The 20765-nt window shown below is 32.4% G+C and overlaps 1 protein-coding gene across 2 annotated transcripts in view; it reads left to right on the top strand.

Moving 5' to 3' along the window:
- Nucleotides 1-19000, top strand: part of TMEM161B (transmembrane protein 161B) — a 66501-nt gene extending 47501 nt beyond the window's left edge. The window contains exons 1-8 of one of the 2 annotated variants that reach the window (XM_031674213.2): nucleotides 1476-1522; nucleotides 7321-7472; nucleotides 7907-7967; nucleotides 8460-8600; nucleotides 11292-11405; nucleotides 15094-15268; nucleotides 16331-16427; nucleotides 17702-19000. In XM_031674213.2, coding sequence (XP_031530073.1) covers nucleotides 7421-7472; nucleotides 7907-7967; nucleotides 8460-8600; nucleotides 11292-11405; nucleotides 15094-15268; nucleotides 16331-16427; nucleotides 17702-17979 — 918 coding nt within the window. In that variant the 5' untranslated portion in view covers nucleotides 1476-1522; nucleotides 7321-7420 and the 3' untranslated portion in view covers nucleotides 17980-19000. Of the gene's footprint in view, nucleotides 1-1475; nucleotides 1523-7320; nucleotides 7473-7906; nucleotides 7968-8459; nucleotides 8601-11291; nucleotides 11406-15093; nucleotides 15269-16330; nucleotides 16428-17701 lie in introns of those variants that run through there. The other variant, XM_006197642.4, reaches the window with a different exon arrangement.
- Nucleotides 19001-20765: the final 1765 nt, after the last annotated feature.

A 20765-nucleotide genomic window follows, 5' to 3' on the forward strand; every position in this document is an offset into this window, starting at 1 on the left:
TCATCCTAGGAATTCCCTTTGCCTTCTCCCAAGTTTAAGTTCTCATTTCCAGGATTCAGTGTTTTTCCTCTTTCTTTTGATTTGTTCAAATGTTTTGGAGCTTTCTGCCAAAGTGTGCCTGTGAGGTAACCAGTTTTAGACTTTGCAGTTTTGAAAGTGTCTTAATTCTGTGCTTTCATTTATTTGATTGGTATTTTAGTTGGATATTCAATTCTAGGTTGTCAGTATTTTTCTTCATAATTTTGAAGACATAACTCCATTGTCCTCAATGGCAAAAGTTTCTGTCAAGAACTACAGTGTCATATTTAATCTTTTGTATATGGCTTGTTTTCTTTATTTTTCTTTTCAGAAAGTTTTTACAATCTTCCTTTATTTGTCTGGTTTTTGAAGGTTTATGATCATTTACCTTATTGGGAATCTTTTTTCGTTCTTTGTGCTAGACTTTTGGTAGGCCCTTTTAATTTGTAAGTTTTGAGTTTGGAAATTATCTTGTACTATGTCTTTGATAATTTCTTCCTTTCTGTAATCCTCCCACCCCATTTTCTTTCTCCCTCTCACTTTTGTTAGGCAGATACTGTACCTCCTGGATCAATCATCTTGTTTTATCACCCTTTCTTCTTGGTGGAACTTTCCCTCAACTTTATCTTTCAGATTTATTTTTTAAAATTTACGTAACCATTCCTTTTCATAGCATCCTGTTCATGTTTCAAAAATGAATTTATCTTTGTTTAGCTTTATGAAATGTAGATGTATCTCATATATATAGATAATCTATATAAAAACACATCTATTTTTATATGTACATGTTATTTGTATAACTTCTTATTCTACTGCCTGTATTATCTATCTATCTTTTCTCCAAGTTACTTTTCCCCCTTGCAAATTTTCTCTGAGTTTTTACATAAGATGCTATACTGTATACTGGCCTGAGTTGGCATCCTGTTTTTGTATAGCTCTGGAGCTGAGAATGGCTTTTAACATTTTTAAAGGGTTGTTTTCAAAAGAATTTTAAGCAGAAAGAAGAATATGGTACAGAGACTGTATGTGGCCCATAAAGCCTAGAATATTTACTGTCTGGTCCTTTACAGAAAAAGTTTTCTGATCCCTGCTCGAATGTCTGGGGATTCTTGACTTTTCTTTGATATATGAGAGTCAGACACTAAAACAAAATGGGAAACTCTAAGTAGGGCTTGGTTAGCTTCACTGAAGAATAAGTTGGTAATGCTGAAGCTGGTTTTGTTTTAGGTAGTCCATATGTCATTACCTATTGGTCTTTTCTTTGGGGCCTTTTGGCTTCTTTAGAGGAGAGTCTCTAAATCTCCCTCCTGGAGTGTACAAACCTGCTGCACATGTTTCAAAGCTGAGTACACTTTTGAGTGTGTAGACTTTGACTTAATTATTCTGTTTTCAGTACATTTGCCTTAATCTAAGCTCTACTGTACCTCAGATTCAGTTTCTTCAGAGGGTAAATCTTAGTCTCCTACTGGAGTCTGTGGAGTTCGTTCCCTGACGGCACAGGAAGGTAATGGGAGTGGAGAGTTGGGAGTCCAATTTCTGTTATACCTCTGTTTTCAGCCCACACTATACTGCTCCATTTTTTAGAATCTTGTACCTTACAGATTAAGTTTTCATGCAAAAGGTTAAAAGATTTAAACACAACTAGGAATTTTATCCAAAGTAAAATTAACTTAGTTGTTTTTTTTTTTTATCATTGTGTAATCCTTTTGTCCTTGTGTACATTCTCATATTACTTTTTGATATTGGAAATTCAGTAATTTATTCAGTTATATAGAAAACATCAAGTGATTGCTGAGAACTATAAAGAAATCTTTAATTTTCAAAACTGCTCTCTGAGGTGGTGGATGTATGAGTTGCGTTTTACAAATAAAGAAACTAGAGACATAGGTTAATTAATTTCTCATGGAGAATCACGTAGTAAAAGTAGAACCAAGATTCAGCGAGGCAGTCTAAATCTAGAGAAAGCGTTCTTTACATTTGTGTCAGCTGTTATTCAAGGTAGCTTATTATGTACTTTGCAAGTGAATGATGGTGGTAAGTGCTATGAATTCATAAGAGGAAGGGGATGGTCTGGGCTGGAAAGACGGTGGTAAGCTTCATGAGGTATGTGGAGCTTGAGGCTTTGATTAGGTAGAGGGAAGGGAAGAGGGTAGTTCAGGTTATGATCCAAGTGAACAGTATAACTTAGAAAATGGTAAATATACTATTCTGATTTAAGTGGAGGTTTGGGGACTAATGAATGAAAGCTTGAACATATGAATGTAGTCAGATCATAGTATTACAGATCAGAATATTGTATGTGTGTTTTACATTGTGGGTTATGAGAAGGTTTAGTTCCATTATGGGCTCAATGAATACTTGGTTTTAAGATTTATCTAGTATTTAATATGAATTGAGGATGCAGGGATTATAACGTTTTAGGAGTTTATGGTGTAGGATTATATTAAAGTGTTAGTGATGTAAGGAAGATTATACTTCACATGTGGATTTGGTTGTGTCTAATTTTTTTCCCCTTTTTAACATTGATATATTTTGTAACTTATTTGATAATTCTCTGTTAACAAAGTTTGGTGGTAGGTGTCATCTTTGAAAAATTTCATTTTGGTCATTTGATACCACTTTTGGCTAAAGGTGTTGTTTTGGTTTTTAGTGTAAGTGGAGGAGTTATAAATGGCCTGTTTATAGACTTGAGTATTCATTTTCAGTAAAAATGAAGTAATGTTTTTCCAACCTGGGCTTAGGGCCCTCAGGCAGTGAGAAAGAGCATAAGTAGATATCAAAAGCAGTTCATTTGTGGTTTTGGAGTTTTTATGTTTTGTTTTTAGATCTTACTCCTTTTCCCTTATTCTCTCCCAATATGTAAGCTCTTCTTTAGAATGCCAGGAAAAAGATGGCCCTGTAGTATTTGATACTAGAAAAATGAACCACTAGCTTTGTTTCTTTAATTTCTAAGTTTTGGAGAAGATAAATGAGTAAGGAACACAGGATTCAGACTGTCCTGGAGGGAAAAGTTTGAGCATCTGTATTCTAGAATCTCATCACAACTCGAACAATGTTTCATACACTCCACCTTGAGTGTTGAAATTTAGATGAAGTTTCTTTTGAGACTTGTGAAATTGTTCTTGCTGTCTTAGAAAACTTGATATTCAGAGATAAATTCTCTACTTCATTGTAAGGAAAACTACTGTTTGCATGGGATAAAACTCCAGTAGTCGTCTTTAAAATCAGGTCTTTTTTCCTTTATTTGCTTTCATGTTTTTCACACTTAACCTGGCTTCAGCTCTTATTAAAGTGATTAATATCACTTGTTAATCATAAATATAATGAAGTTATGCTTTTAAAATTACATAATTTAAAACATAATTATGTACTAGACTCTCATGCTTTATTTTCTCCTATAGAAATTAGGAAGTTTAAGCAAGGAAGTCTTAACTTTGTAGTTTATTAATAAAACTACTAAAAAATAAATCATAATGTAAATTTTAAACTACAATATGTTTATTACTTTGATTAATTAGAAAACTATTCGAAGAGCTTAGATTGTGCAAGATGATGCAGAGTAGTGCTTTGTAACTTTTTTCCTGCCTGCACACACAGCAGTCTCCTCTCAGAAGCATTCTTCATTACAAACAATATATTTTCACCCAGGTTAATGGGATGAGTTTGCAGTGATGATGGGGCAGGTCCTGCCTTTATCTCCTCTAGCTGGAGACTTGTGATCACTGTCAGGGTTCTGTCCTGGATACAGTCTTCCTAATTGTTTTCCCTGGAAAGTCTTTTTACTTTAAGCAACTATAGACAGCCAGTGTCTTTGATGTGAAAACATAAATGCAAAAACTCTAAAATGAATAATATTCTTATAGAAAAGAAGAAAAAAAGTAGGATATATGCAGTGATTAAGTTGTAGAAAAGTCTTTAAAAATTCACATCACATCTTAAAATGACATGGCAACTAAAAATGTGCTTTGTTAAATCCCTCTTAAGCATTTTAATTGAAATTGACATCCAGTCAATTGACAACCCTCCTTAAGCTTAACATTACAAATTCATGCCAGCTTCTGCGGTGATGCAGTATACCCTTGTTGCTTAGAAATGATTTAGTAGCTCTTAGCCCAAATAGGAAGTGGATTTACAACTATGTTTAGGGAAAACTTGTACAATAATCCTAGGTGATTTTAGAAAGAATTTTGAAGAAATAACACATGGAAGTATCACAGAATTCTATATTACAAAGTAAGAAATAGAATGTAAATATCACTCTTTAAATTCTTACTATGATTTGCAGAGATTGTTGATTTTGCAGATACATGAAACTTGAGGATTTATTTCTCTTGTTATAAAAATAATTGAGCTTCCCTTTTCCCCTAGTGTTCAATATTATAGAACAACTGACATCTGTTATTAGGTGGATTAATAACTCATTTACTTCAGTAGACTTTCAGATTTCTGTGTGTTATTATATAACCAGAGTATTGCAGAGGTAAAGTGAACAAGAAACCTTGTGTCAGGATGCTGAATATTTGGTGGGGGAAATAATTGTAAACCAATGACATTTGCTTGTTCATTAGTTTTATTTCTTATATTAAAGAAGTAAGTTGTTCAAATATTTGGCCATTATATATATAACCTGAGTAATGATGAATATAAGAAGACATTTAGAATAAAAGTAACAATCCTGGTGAAGTGTCTTTAGAAGTTGTATGATTAAGCTCTATAGTGTATGTATTTCTAGTCATATGTATCCTAAAGCCTGTATTCATTATAGCAAATATGAAATATTCAGAGGTTTTTCTAATCAAAAAGTTCAGAGGTTCTCATCTAGCTTTTCATGATCTAGCTTTGTCTTGTCTTAGAAGCACATTAGGTACTTTATAGAATGTAGCATTATATGTAATATCATTATAATAGTCTGTAAAGAAATATATTAAAATGTTGAAGTAAATTTCTAGTACAGCAGTCTTGAGATAGTACTTCCAACTTACATGTAGAGTGTATTCTGAAATACTTGGAAATGCAATCATCTTTTTTTAAAGAAGCAATGCTATAAATGTCATTTCCTCCTCAGATGAGCCTATGAGAATTCATTTGACCTCTAATTAGTATATAGGACCATATTTTTTTCAAAGAAAATAATGCTATTATTGCTGGTGAGTAATTAGGAAAATAATTTGAGCAAGTATTTACTTGAATCATGGTATTTGGGGGAAAACAGAGAGATTTGTATAAAAGGGAGATTAGCTAGAGTGGAATTAACTGAGGTGAGAACAATAAAAGTCAGGAAAGGGGGTGATACTCGGTGAAAAAATGAGCTACTTGACTAAAGGAGGTTAATAAAGATAACTTCCCATCACAGTTCTGAGGGCCTGGTTGACCCAAGAATAGGTAGTTAAAGATGAGCTACCCCTCTATTTTTTTTTTTGACATTTGAAAGGGGAACTATCTTCTAAATTAGCCTGTAGTAAACAAAACCTTAGCCTTTACAAAACTCAGAAAATCCTTTAAGTTTATACCCTGAGTGGTAAATTTGTATTTTCATTATTACCACTGATAAAACAGAAGTTAGACTAAAACTTTTTCTATATTGATTGTTTTTTACTTTGAATATATTAACCCAGAGAAAGAGTTGTTTTTTATTTCATCCTTCAAAGAGCCTGTATACCATTAAAGCATAGAGTTAATACTGTCAAGTTACCTAAACTACCATGTAAAACATTCTATGGCAAAATTCAGTCACTGATTGTTTGAGTACCTACTATGTGCCAGGCACTCCTTTTGGTGCTCTAAAACAGCAGTGAACAAGAGAAGATTCCTTGCTATGGAGTTTTACACTCTCATAGGGATTTAGTTCGAATTGCATTTGAAAGATGCAGAAAAGTCATGTCTTTAATACCTTCAAGTTGGCTTACTTAGGGTAGGTGCCTGTAGCTAGAGCAGCTGGGAATCCAAATTTATAGCCAGTATCCTAGGTAGGATCCTAATAGTGAATGGGTATTAACTTTATTAACGTATTTTCAGTAGGCAACAAAAGGCAGCTTCCTTTTAAAGAGCAAGGACCAGGGTCCTTATCCTTGCCCATCTGTTCCTAAATAAAGATTCTTCTCGTGGTGAAAATGTTTGAATGAACTATTTACTTCTGTCAAGGCAGTTCTATTTTTCATGTGTTATTGCTAAAGTACATGTAACTTAGGTGTTGTATACAGTTTTATAGAAGCAGTATAATAAGTTGTTAGGTGAATATCTGCTGGATCCAGACTGCTTAGATTTAAATCCCAACTGATCTAGCTGTGTGATCTTGGGCAAATTATTTAACCTATCTGTGCCACAGTTTTTTAAAATCTGGAAAAGTAGTGATAATAACTGGCTAATGTGAGGATGAGATAAGTTAATTGGTAATGCTTAGCACTTTGCAAGTGCTGAAAGACAGCTGTTATTATTTTCCGTACTTGACATAGTTTATGTAAAATTTGCTTTTCTAGATTTTTTTGGCTAAGTATCTTATTTTGTTTGGTGGGTTTATGCTTTCAAGGAGAGCAATTTGGTATAATGAAAGTCTAGGTTCTAGCTTTGGATCATCCACTTATTTGATCTTGATTTGATTAATTAGGGAGGTTTCAGGTAAAATGATCTCTTTAAATTTTCATACAAAATTTAAATATTTTAAAGTAGGTGAGCATGTTGAACCTTTGTGTTTTTTGTTTGTTTGTTTGTTTTCTAGCACTCAACTGAAACATTTGAAGTGTTTTGTTTTATCATATTGTAAAAAGGTGATCCCAGGTACTTGGGTTTTGTACCCAGAGCTTACCAGTAGCTATTAGTAGTTCTCAAATTTTAAATTAGTGAATGGTTTACAGATGATTTCTGTGATGTGGGTGTAATGCTAAACATAAACTACTTGACGAACATGCCCAATAAAAGGTAGTACTAAAATAACCTTTACTTTGGCTTTTCATGTCACTGAGAACAAATTTCATAAAATTATTGTAATAACCTCCTAGTAAGTTTGAGTTACGTAAACTAGAAATACTAATTACAACTTAATATGTTTATTGCACTTTTTATTAATTTAAAAATGCTATGCACTTCACTTAGATTTGCTTTGTTTTTATGTCCTGTTTTCTGGAAAACTATTCAGATTTTCATTAGTTTTTCACTTCCTTCCAAAGGGCACTTGTAGATAAACATGTTATAAAATCAAAATGGATGTTGTAGTCAAATTTTATTGAAATTCGGATCTTGTAAAGATGGTTGTGTTTAACTTCCACAAAGTCATTTGTGGTTTTTCCTGAACTTTTCCTTCTGCAGCAAAGTTCTGTTTTCATTAACTACACACTATTTTAAAGTAGAAGATGGTGGTGAAAGATCAGTCTGTGTTACCTTTGGATTTTTTTTCTTTGTGAAAGCAATGGCAGTCTTGATTGTAACAGAAAATTACCTGGAATTTGGACTCGAAACAGGTAATAATTTCATATTTGATAAGTTTTTAAAATTAGATTTGAGGTGTATATTCTGTAATGTTCTAAGTAATTAACTTTTATTATTAAGATCTTTTTTAAGCTAAATTTTTTGTTACCTTTTTCCAAAAATAGTTTCCTCCCTTTTTTCCTTACAGTTAAATAAATTTCTCTAATGCTGAAGTTTACTCACATAAAGATGCAAATTTTAATGCAAATTTTATGCACACTCATGGAATATACAAATATCAAAGGGATGTTTTCAAAGACTGTTTCTCCTAATAACTAAATTTTATTGCATTATGGCATACTAATTAGCACATGAAAGAGCTAAGCTAGTCACTTCAAAATTTAAGATGCTCTGTTTTCTAACATTTCATTTCCAAAGATTCTGTATTTTATCCCTGTGATAAGAGTAAATTTTTTTTCCCCTGCAGGGTTTACAAATTTTTCAGACAGTGCGATGCAGTTTCTTGAAAAGCAAGGTTTAGAATCTCAGTAAGTTTTTTTTTAAATTAAGCATTCAAATTTAAATCTTTCCATTTTTAGTAAAATAGCATTTACTATAAATAGTTCTTTGTTTTTAATCAGTGAAAAGAGTTTTTTTTAAAGTAGGACTATCACTTTTAGCAATGTCCTTACTCATGATTTTTATATTTGTATACAGTTAGTATCTTACATAGAATTCTTACTTGAATCTCCTTATTTGACTTAATTCCTCTTTCACCAGAGATTAAACTAAATTTTAATGATTCATATTATTTTCTGTGTTGAAAATATAGATTGGGTTGTTACAGATCTGGCTTAAGAGATGCCTGATTTACTTTATACTTCACCAGAATCCATTATAGATGATTGAATAAGAGCAGTCTTTTTGTAAAAGTTTACTTTGTATTATTGTGGCTTATAAAGTATTTGACTAAAAGAAAGGAAATTTCTAGAAAGTTAACTTCAAAAACTTATCAGCTTTTTAAAAAATTTTGTTTTTAGGGGTCCTGTTTCAAAACTTACTTTCAAATTTTTCCTCGCTATTTTCTGTTCGCTCATTGGGGCTTTTTTGACATTTCCTGGATTACGTCTGGCTCAAATGCATCTGGATGCCCTGAATTTGGCAACAGAAAAAATTACACAGTAAGCGGAAAATGTACATAAGCACATGCAGATAAATATATGTTTTCCATCTTAATGAAGGTATATTATTGTAATGAAATCATAAATTATTGTATTGAAAATTAATGAATAACCATTTGATGTTACATTACTTCCTCTTTCTACTTTAAGCAAGTTTCTTTTATTTACTTCTAAATTTTAAGTCTGATGTAAAAAAATTACTAAATTTCTGAATTACTTAATTTCTGTTAAAATGAAAATATCAATATTTATGTTAGGTCTTTTGAACTGAGATCAGTGTTTTTGATAATGTAACCTACCACTAATATAAGCATCTGTGGAAATTTCTTTAAATCAGAATATTTTAGTTTAAAATATTTATTTAAATCTTATATAAATCATTTTATTTAAAAACTTTTGTGTTTATTTTAAATTTTTTCTGAAAGTAAATCTGTATACATAAGAAATGTTTGTATTATTGATCTGTTTGTAAGATTCTTGTTAAAATAATATATATTTTATTTTGGGATTGTTCATAGTATACAGTGTTAGATGTCATAGCTTAGTTGTAACCACCAAAATCTATTTTAGTTCTCAAATGGAGAAATCATATTTGAATCTCTGCATAGAGTTGTTCAGAGCCCATTTTTGTAGTTGTCACAGATTTTTTGTTGTTGTTGATGTAGGCACCTGGGCAGAGCGACAGATTTTTATCTTCTTCAGTTCATATCCAGATCCAAATTTCCATCTCCTCTTTTTGTTTTGCAGTAGAAGCCCAAGTCAAGAATATTTCATTTTGATACGTATATTTATAGTCATTAAGTTTCTCTGAGTAATCATAGTTCCTAACATTCCTGCTCTTTAAAACCCTATATTTAATGATGATGATTCTCTAGTTTTTTTATGTTCTTATCTCTCTTACCAATGTCGTTTTCCTTTATTTTAATTTTGAAAGTCTGTTTTTTTCCTTACCTCTGTTTTTTCTACATATGCTTTGTGTGTGTGTTTACTTATTCTCACCTCCCAGTACACACTCCTTCATCCCTCTTTTTTCTGCTCCTTTTACTCAGCATGCTTTTGGCTACATCCCGCCTTTCTCCCACCATCCGTCTCTCTAATGGCCTCTTTTAAAACAAAACCTGGTTCTCCCCCTCCTCTCTACACACACACTTCAGTCCACTAACCCCAGTGTTATGATTTAAATAAGCTGAAAGGGTGGGTGGAGGGGAGCTTCACCAGCTACTGAAACCGCTGTGGGTTGCTCCTTGATACTAGAGTGTTCCCTAGCAACACTGCATACCTAATACTGCTGCTTTCTTCCCCCGCACCCGATGGTTTACCCAGGCTGTGGGATGAAAGAATCACTTTATAAAAACATTTAGAGCATTTGATGTGGTGGTTTGGGATTGGGAGTGAGGGCACATTTTAGTTTCCTCTTCTGTTAAAAAATGGCTTCTTTTTAAGATTTTTCCCTTTGGGGATTTGGAGTTTTGTTTTCAGTGTACTGCAACACCACCCCCCTCCCATTGTGTTGTAGCACTGTGCACTTGATACAGGGTGTGGGCATGCCAGTTCTGTTGTGAGAATAGTAAGACTGGCACAAAGAGCAACATTCTCCTCACCCCCATTACCAGGCACTAGTGATTGTTCCACTGTCAGAGCTTAGAACCAGAGTTCTACCTTCCCTGTAAAGTGTTCATGGTTTCCTGACCCGGCCCTGTTTCTTAAGCCAATCACTATCCAGTTTGCATTGTAGTGATAGTTTAAAGTGTGTGTAGGGGGTGGGGGGCGGTAATTTAAACCCTCCAGTTTAGCTTACCAGCGTAGTTAATAACAAAAGCAGTACATAGTAATAAAATAGTTTGAAGAATTTGTCTTTCTGAAATAACAACTCTTTACCAGTCATCTGCCTCTGTAGGGTACAAACTTGGGACAATTAGCAGTGAAGTTACAACTCACACCTGAAACCTTTTGCTGTATTAGATATACTGCCTTGTAGGAGTAATCTAAATTTCCTTGGCTTGTATAGGATAGGGAAATCAATTTCAGATATGTTCATAATACTCCAAGAAGAAATAAGAATATGTGGTTCATGTATGATTTTAACAGCATAATTAAAACTTTATACATGATTATTACATGTTGAAAGTTTCCTCAGTTATAAGTTGTTGCAGTAAGTTACATCTGCCTGTATCTTCTAATTATGGACCTTGCTAATCACTCTTTTACTTGTAAATAATGAGAAGATACGTTGTTTCATCTGGACTGAAAATTATCAAAAGATGACTCCTATACCGTAAATTCATTGGATTCATTGACAGTGTAGAGTTAGAGAATCATTTAAGTACCAGTCTATTAAATCCAGGGATATGGTAGGGGGTTGTTAAAGAACACTGGAATAGAAGTGAACAGATTGAGATTTTAGTGCTGGATCTCCCTCTAGCCTGTGATATTGCCATGAGTAAGTGATTTAACTTTCCTCGATCTGAATATTCTCATCTGAGAAATTAAGGTAATGAGGTATTTTTGTAAGGGCTCAAATCACTGTTAAGTGGTTATGATAAATATATTAAAAAAAATGGTGACAATAGTACCTTAACATAGAATACTGAAAGTAAGTTCCTACCTTCATTTTTTAAGTCCTAAGTTTCTGTTAGTTTATTAGTGTATTTTGTTTCTGGATTTTTATTTTTATTTCTTACATACTTTCAGAACATTACTGCATATCAACTTCTTGGCACCTTTATTTATGGTTCTCCTCTGGGTAAAACCAATCACCAAAGACTACATTATGAACCCACCATTGGGTAAAGAAAGTGTCCCTTTGTAAGTATGGGTATTTGGGGGCTCATTTTTATTTCATTATATAATTAAAACGTTTTTTAAAAATTTTATTTACTATTTTTAATTTTTTTAATGATAATATTAGGACACTGTATCTTTTTAAAACATTAATAAAAATGATGGAAAATGTATTATAAAGTTGAAACTATAGATCATCATTTAATCTTACTGTGGTCTTCATTAATGACTGTGAATGATTATTACTTTGCACTAATATTATCTTGTATGCTTGTAAGTTTTTCTGCTTTTTCACTTAATGTCCAGTTGTTATCTGATATTTTTCTTTTTTCATTGTGCTGGTTTTTGAGACACTGTGCATTTCTGTTATTTTTTTCCTTAATTCTGAAAATTATGGAAGAAAAAAATGAGCAGTATAAATGGAAATTCATATATTAACCCCTTAAGACTTGTTAACATCTTCCATATTTACTTCACCCTTTTTTTGGTTTTGTCTTTGATAAAGTAGTTTTTCAAGTAAGTTAAAGGCATAGCATTTTTACCCTAAGAACTTTAGTATGCATCTCTAAAAAATAGAAACAATTTATTAAAAAGTAGTAATAACTGTACTGATATATTAACTTGTTAGTCTTATGGAACTATATTAGAGTAATAGAAGGATTTAGACAGAGTTGGTTCAGACCCCAGTTCTGATCCTCACTGAAACTGTCACTTCAGGGAGATTATTTAACATCACTGAATCTCTTTTTCCCCATCTGGAAAATGAAGATAATAGTATCTACTGCACAAAGTTATTATTAGAATTAAATGAAAGAACACATGTAATGCAGACAGCTGGAAGTCAGTGCTTAATAAATGTTCCTTTCACTGCTTTGCCTCATCAAAATTAAAATAGAAAACCTTGACTAGTCATTGATTTCACAATATGCTTTTTGTACTATGCATTTCTTTTAGATCCTTGTGTAAATTTGTCTTGAAGTAAGTATATATTCAGTGATGACCATAGCTTTTTTTTTTTTAAGACTTAATCTTATTGAACTAGGGAAGTATACATTGGAGTTGTAACATTTTTTTTCCCCATGCAAGTAAGCCCTAATGGTAATTTTAATTTGACAGATTGACTGAGTATTTAAAAGTAATCCTAAGGATCCTGGAGTTCTAGACTAAATCTCAGAGAAACTTTCTGCCTCATATCTTTAATGCTGAAAGCATTCCTAGTCCTTCCTTGAAGTTTGATCAGAGAAGTTGGATTTTATACTCCTGTAATTATGTTTTCTGATTTTATATTTGCCTTAGTTTAATGGAGAAAACAAGGAAACGAGGATTTATGATGCATCTGTCATACACAGTTACTATGCTAGGTATTAATACTTTACATAGTTCATCTCATTCATTCTTAAAGTAATTATTTATGATTTCTGTCTTTATCCCATTTTATAAATGAAAGAATAGATTCAGAAGATGAATAATCTGGCTAAGGTTATTCAGCCAGATCTGGTATATGTAAAGCATTTAATAGTTATACCAACATTTGTTTCCCTCTTACAGCCTACTAAACTATGTGCAGGTTAGTAGTGAATACCATGCTTAAAGGAAGTGGAAATAAGGAATTTTCCTCTTGGTTTATTAAACTATAGGAAAAATTTGTACATGAAGACATAGGATCCTCTTCCTATAGTTTTGTTTCCCTTTCCCCATTCCCTTTCCTGACCTTCATAAACAGTTCAAACAAAATTAGTCTTATCTCTGCTCCATTTTATTCTTTTTCATTTGTCAGATCATTAAGTGACTAGACAGGTGATTTTTAATTTTTGTTTAAAATCCAAAGTTCATGTGGTAGATTGAGAAAGAATGGCTGCCCCATCAATCAAAGAGAATGAGATGAAGAAGGCAGCAAGTGACAGGTTCTGTCACATGAATTAAATGGTTTATCAAAAGGTCTTTATTTGTATTGAGAAGCAAAAGTGGTTATAATGCAGTTTCAGCCTGGTAATGTATTTAAACTCATCCATCCATGTGTTCTGCTTGGGCATCAAAAAACTAAAATGTGGGCAGATACCATGTGCTTGTAACTTTGTAAGAAGAAAACCAAAAGAGAACATACACAGCGAAACCTCAAATGCCTTCAGGAATTTGGAAAAATTTCTTCTGCCTCTCCTTTACCTATATATTTTATCCCATCTCAGACTCTTTCCTGCCATACCCTATCATATCAGCTCACTAAACCCTTACGAAGTTAATTAAATAATTTGAATTCCAAGGCACTATTTAATTAGGACTATTATGTAAGTCCTGAACTCCTCATAAACTGAGCAAATTTTTTTTGATTCACTGCCTTATTCCATTCCTTTCATTTCTACTACCCATCCTCCTCAAAGTACGTGTAATTGCCATCTTCAGGACACTACCAGTCAAGCCTCCTTGTTGCAGCACTCAAGAGAGCACAGTATTGTCTGTCAGCCCCGAGAAGGGTGCAAGGCTGTGGATGATCTTACATCTTGCGTACTGTCAGTCTCGCATGTCTGATGCCTTAATGTCATTGTTCATTATTGTGTAAATATGTTGATAAAAAGTTACTCTTTTATGCTTCCTAACCAACAGTGTTTTTCTATTGGAATGTTATGTCCACGTTCACTCATGACCTTGTAAAAAGGAAACCAAAAGAGAATGTAATAAAGCCTTTGTTTCATCCTATTTCTGACCTCTATTTCATAAATATTTCAAACAAAATTGTACATTTTAACATCTTCTCTGCCTTTTCTGTTTCCTGTACTGTTCTTCAACTTTATTTCCCCAGGCAACTTCTCCTATGTTGTAGTTGTAGATCCTTTCCTAGGTGCTTACGCTGAACAGAAGGAAGGGAAGATAATGGAACCTATTTTGAGGAGATTGTAGGTTTTTTTTTTTTTTAATTTCTTCCTACACTTGTTCTTCTTTATAGCCATCCATTCTACCCTTATGGTCTTAAGAATTTTAGGGAGACCCTTGTAAGTTCCAGATCCTGTCTGGCAGATCACTCTGCAAATTTCAACAGTCACATATTAAGTGCCTGATACATGCTAGAGATTGAGTTGGGCATGGTCTAGACAGTATTTTCGAATACAATGTTATTATCCTTTATCAAAGCAGAAACTATGGTCTTTCAAAAATATTAAACCCCAAAAGGACATAAGAAATTACCTCTTCTTTCTAAAGTGCTTTAAGGAACATCTGATTTTGTCATAATTTTTCAGAATTCTTGATTTTCCCCTCATCCCAATCAGAAACTCAGCAGAGTGAAAGATTCTACTCAGATATTTATATGATCAGACAAAGCTGTAGCCAGAAATAGATGGGGTTTTGACTTTATAGTTCCACAATCTCCTGTGATTTCCTTCATTCTTTCTCCTAGTCTCCAGTTTAAGAGCATCTTTTCATTTTACAGCCATTTTTACCCCCTCTATGGAGGAGAGTAGAGAAAAGAATCCCAAGAATTGCTCTGTTTTTTCCTTCTAGTGCTACTTTATTTTCGTGATGCATTTATCTATCTGATTCTTTTATGCAAGTGAAAGTATCATATAAGTATGTCTGCAATAGGGTGAGATACTTTTGTTTTATATCTCCAACTGTAGCCAAGTGTAGATTTCCTTATATGATGAACGTTAACACATACAACTAGCTTGCTAGCATATTTTGGTCTTTGAGAGCACCATATCAACTTTTTGATCTGTAGAATGACAGAAGCTACATTCGATACTCTGCGACTTTGGTTAATAATCCTGCTGTGTGCTTTGCGGTTGGCCATGATGCGTAGTCATCTGCAAGCTTACTTAAACTTAGCCCAGAAATGTGTGGATCAGATGAAGAAAGAAGCAGGGCGAATAAGTACAGTTGAGCTACAGAAAATGGTAAGTTTTATACTGTAGTCAAAATGAAAAAATAGCAAATACTAAATTGTAAGAATAAAAGCACTTGGTTTCCTTTAGTAGTAATTTCATCCCATAGTATTCTTTTTACAAATAAATGGGATAATCTTAAAATGGTTGATACCAGAGACCTTGATCTTACTTTGGTGCTAAGTGAAGAAAGGGTCTCAGTTCCCCTTCTTGCCTTAAGTATTTTAGTATGATTCAGTTTGGGTAGCAAAGCTCGGATATATCTCCTGTTGCTAAGTGGGGCCCCCACCAATTGATTTGAAAGACATCATAATTTATTGTATAGCCTTTATGACCTAAAAAGTAGGAAATACTAATTTTAGTGACTAAATTTATTTCTTTTAACATTATTCCAAGTACTGGAACATGAAATATAAATATTTAACTTAATGGGGGTTCCAGAGAAGGAAAGTGCTAGGAATTCATACACCATTATAATGGACTAGACCTATAACTTGATCATATCTTTTTTTTAAGAAATGTGGTGTTCAGTCCTCTGTTTTTTACTCTTGAAATTTCATAGTTGGAAGCATCTATCAAGATTCAAACAACTTTTTATGTTTTACCTTTTATGTATTGTAATACTCTGTAATTCTACCTCAGTTGAATGTAAATGGAGATACAGTGTTTTTGTTTATGAGGGGTTTATGCTCTCATGACTCTGCCCATTACTGTTACTTAGTTTGATGTTTTAGGTGTCTGTCTTTAGAGATTTTAGCATTTTGTTTTATATTTGAAATGGTAAGTAAATATATACCACTTGAATTTTAGTGGTTATTTTTTCCAACTTGTATTTATCACTTGACTGTTTTTAAGTGATTTATTTTAATATTGTCATATTTTAAAAAAACTGAACCTTTCTGAAGTCAGTTTGGGGGCACTTATATTGAAGTACAAGCTTAATTACTGTTTAGCTTCCTTCCCATGAAAGGATTACTTATTTCTTAAGCAATTCAGTTTGACAATTGTTTGAAAGTTTTATGCATTCATAACATGTCAGCTGTATTAGAAACTTAAAAATGTTGTTGGTTGCAGGTCGCTCGAGTCTTTTATTACCTTTGTGTCATTGCACTGCAGTATGTGGCTCCTCTAGTAATGCTGCTTCACACAACTCTGCTTTTGAAAACACTAGGTAGGTGTACGCTGGCAACCGGGAAACACGTTTTACTTTCTGCCTATATTAATGCTTTTTGTGGTGCAGGTACGAGGTCAGTAGTAGAGCATGTGCTCAGCATGCACAAAGTCCTGGGTTCAATCCGCAGTAGCTCCATTAAAAAAAAAATAATGCTTTTTGTTACCTACAAAGAAATATACCTTTTAAAATTGTTTCTCTCTTTAAAAATTTTAAAAGGAAACATGAGAAACTTTGAACTGTAGAAGTTGAGTCATCATCTTGATTTTGAAAATTCAGACCTGTACAGTTCTATAACATTATGCTTCATTTAGAAGAACTGTTTGCTAAAGGTTAATTCTGAATAACTTGAGTGAGCACTGTTGATCTTAGTTAATTTATGATATGAGAATGATTTAAGATTTTGTTAGTGTGTGACATTTAAATTATTACAAGATACTTATAAACATATGAATTACAGAATACTTGGTGACTTCTACCTTAGATAACTTATGTTGATAAAGATTTCTCAGAGGAAGAACGAAGTTCTCCCATAAGTCTGTTCACTAAGCTCTCAAGCCCCTATGATGGTGTTACTCAAGAACTGTCCATTGCTTTATTGATCATTTCCCTTTGCTTAGATCAATCTGTCAGTGTGGGTTTTAGAAATCCAAAGAAACTGAAAACATAATTTGAGTGGGCTTGGAAGAAACCATAGAGCTGGTAATAGATGTAAATGTCTTTCAGGAATCTATGGAACATAAAGGAGTAGCTTAATTGTAAATTATGTGACTCATATCCTATCCAATATAGGAAAGTATATGATGAAAGAAAAACATTTCTGGAAGCTATTAATAGTCTCTCACATTGAAATCATAGTTTCTGAGAAAGAAATTTATTCTGATAGTCTAGAGGTAGAAAAGATTCTAGGAAGTTATTGAATCTGTCTCTGTCATTCCAGTAGAGGTAGTTGATTCATGGATTATACAAGGAAAAAAATTTTTTTTATATATTTTTACCAGATTTCAGTCCAGTTAATTAAAAGTAAATTAGATTTGTAGTTTTTATGTGTACTTTTACTGATAAAGTTAAATAGTAGTTCAGTCAAGTTAAGTGAATTTTTCCTAGGTAGATAGAAAGATTATTATTTTATATTATTTTTAATGTAAAATAATTTGTTGTGCCACTAAACTTCTTACTCTTAATTTCAAATATAAGTTAAAGGATTTTTTTTTTAATAAGAAGCTTTGGAATTAGTTACTCATGAAGTTTTATTTGTGTCTTAAATTTTCTAGGTAATCATTCCTGGGGGATTTATCCAGAATCTGTCTCCACCTTGCCAGTGCATAATAGTCTACCCTCCAGTTCTCTTTACTCTGAATTACCATCTGGTGATGAGAAGGTGAAGGTAACTGTTACACAAATAACAGTGGCACTGAACAGCTTGAAAAACATTTTCACTCCTCTGCTTTTCCGAGGACTTCTGTCTTTTCTGACCTGGTGGATTGCTGCTTGTCTCTTTTCTACAAGCCTTTTTGGGCTTTTCTATCACCAGTATCTGACTGTGGCATGAACCTCAATTAACAAAAAAGGATATCCAAGTCACACTTTGAATTCAAATATCTGTGCCCTCGAAGGGCTGACAGCCAGAAGAAAACAAATACAAAGGAAAAAAAAAAAGCATATCAGAGTATCTTGTTTTAAATACTTCCTCTGTATTCTCAGGGTGAATTAATGATATTAATATTTAAAATTACAGAATAGATTGTTAACTGCTTTACTGTGGCATTGGAATTTTAATTCCTTGTGTTAGCAGAGGTAAGAGGGCGATCTACAAGTGTAATACTTCTGACTACCTTGGTTTACAGAAACCTCCAGCAGTCTCTGAAGCTTCTCATGTGACTCCAGTTATTGATTGATTGCTCTTTATGGTATTAAGGTACTGTTAATATTTGTAGTGGCTGCCTGTAGAACAATCTTCCAACTGAGCCATGCTTCAGGGGAGGGAAAGGAGCTAAAGTACTTCTGTTGGTGATATACCAGTCACTCTTTAAACAACAACAGCAAAATCCAACAGAAAGGAAGAAATAGCTACTGTATATTACAGTAAAAAAAAAACTGCATAATAATTTTAAATTTAATGGAGATGTACTTGCTTAATATCTACAAGTACTGCTGCTTGAGAGTAGCAAGAATATTGTTTTTAAATATATTCTGTCCATCTCGAGGGATCTTTTAAAATGATTGACTATATGAAGATGTGCAATCTTGCCATTAGGTTTGGATCTCTCATATTTTATTTTATTCTATGATCCTAAATATAGTTTTCTTTTTAATAGTCTAAAGATATTTATCAATATTGATCAGACTTTTAAAAAATTACTTTGTAATCCTGCTGACTACCTGTATGTATTGTATATATATATTATATATTAAATATATAATATATTGAGATTATTAAAGATGAAAATATTGGATTCTTATAATATTTTAAGTTGCTGACTGTATGTTAAAATGTGATTGAATGAGATGTATTTGTATTGAGAAATTTTCTTTCTTTCTAGAATGAGATTAAAATACATTTTGAAAGTTCATCAGAGCAGGCAATTTATTTGTGTTACCTATGTGTGAGAGTACTTCAGATTTTATAAATATTTAAGTGAAAAGAAAAATTCTTTTTCTGTCATGTAGAAAATTCAGGACCTTTTCAACTGTTAGATCTAACAGTATCATTTAAACCCATGTTAAATAGGACTTGTTTCAAGTTTGTAGTGTTTAGAATTAGAAATACTAAATTTTATTTTATAGGATAGAAATTGAGATAATTTGAATGAAAAATTCAAATAAATGTAAAAGAGTGAAAAAATTTTTGATGCTTTTTACATTGGGAATGAATATAAGAGATAAATAGGGTTTTTTTATTCCCTCCCCAATGAATAGAATTCAGGTAAATATTCTTTAATATAACTGTTTTGAGAGGCTATGTATTACATTTCAATGCTGTTATCTCTAATGAAAGCAATTTCGAAATTCTTTTGGAATTACTTTCAAGGCTTGTGGTTCACATTCATTTGAATAATCTCAATATAGCAAATTCCGGTCTTCTAGTACAGATTAAATATTTTGGAAATAGTTGATATTTTAAATAAGACTGAGTAATAAGGTAAGTAATTAAGTTGGATAAAACTCTTTGGTTGAAATGAATTATGAATATAGCATAGCGATAGTTCATGTATATTTCCAAAAGAAGCATTCCAAATATAAGATGTATCAGCATCACTAAAGTAAGTATCTTATAACAAGATTACAGCAAAGTGTGATATTTATTTTGTATGTGACAAAAATTCCCTCATGATGGACCTGAAAAATAATCTCACCTGGTATTTGTAACTATTCTTATTAAAAAGCTAAATTGTGAAAATTTTAATTCAAATTATTATTTTGAGTTTCAAAAATTTTTCAGTGGAGTAACATTGGGGGAAGGGAATAGAATTCATTATTGGATAGAATAACATGTATTTCTAAAATTCTCCCTAAATATTCTATGAACTTGCACAAACTGCTTGTTAATTTAAGTAATGGGTTTGGTTTAGGTTTTTTTGCCCTTTCAAAGCAAATTTTAAGAGAATGATGGTTACTGCTACTAACTGGTTTATTTAAGCATGTGATTTTTGTACTAAGAATTAGTTCTTTAAGTGCAAAAAGACTTGTACTTTATGTAATAAACCAAGTAATATTTTTTAAAAATTGAGATATAATTGGCATATAAAGTTGGATTCGTTTTAGATGTACAACATAATGATTTTTAATACATGTATATATTGCAAAATGATTGCAAATAGTATTTTTGAATATGCTAAATTAGGCCAGTGAAATTCTTTTATTTTTTACAATGGACTCTAGTCAGTAAAAATGCTTCAAAGATCAGTTATTTTTATTTTATATTTTTGCCAAAGTAACTAAGAACCGTTATAATCATGCTTCCTATGATTTGTAGAATGTTACTTGACAATTTGTTGATTCCTGCCCCCACCCCCCGACCGTTGTAAAAATTAGAGCTCTATTCTCCCTCCAACCTCCGTTGATTTGTTTGAAATGAAAAGCATATAATTTTATCTTAACATTGTATGCATTTTGATTATCTTTGGTATTTACCTTAGAATTTCAGTAGCAATGCACAAATGACCAACACATCTAAGCAGTATAGGCTCATTGTCTTATTGTTTCTGATATAAATATCATTGGCAAAATAGAGACATTTCTTCTTGAGTTATGATTCAGAAGAGATACTCATCCATTAATGGAATTGACAGGTCCAGGAAGCAATAAGTAGAATTCATTATGTAATCTATAATTGGA

This window comes from Vicugna pacos, chromosome 3, assembly GCF_048564905.1.
Source record: "Vicugna pacos chromosome 3, VicPac4, whole genome shotgun sequence".
Taxonomy (NCBI): domain Eukaryota; kingdom Metazoa; phylum Chordata; class Mammalia; order Artiodactyla; family Camelidae; genus Vicugna; species Vicugna pacos.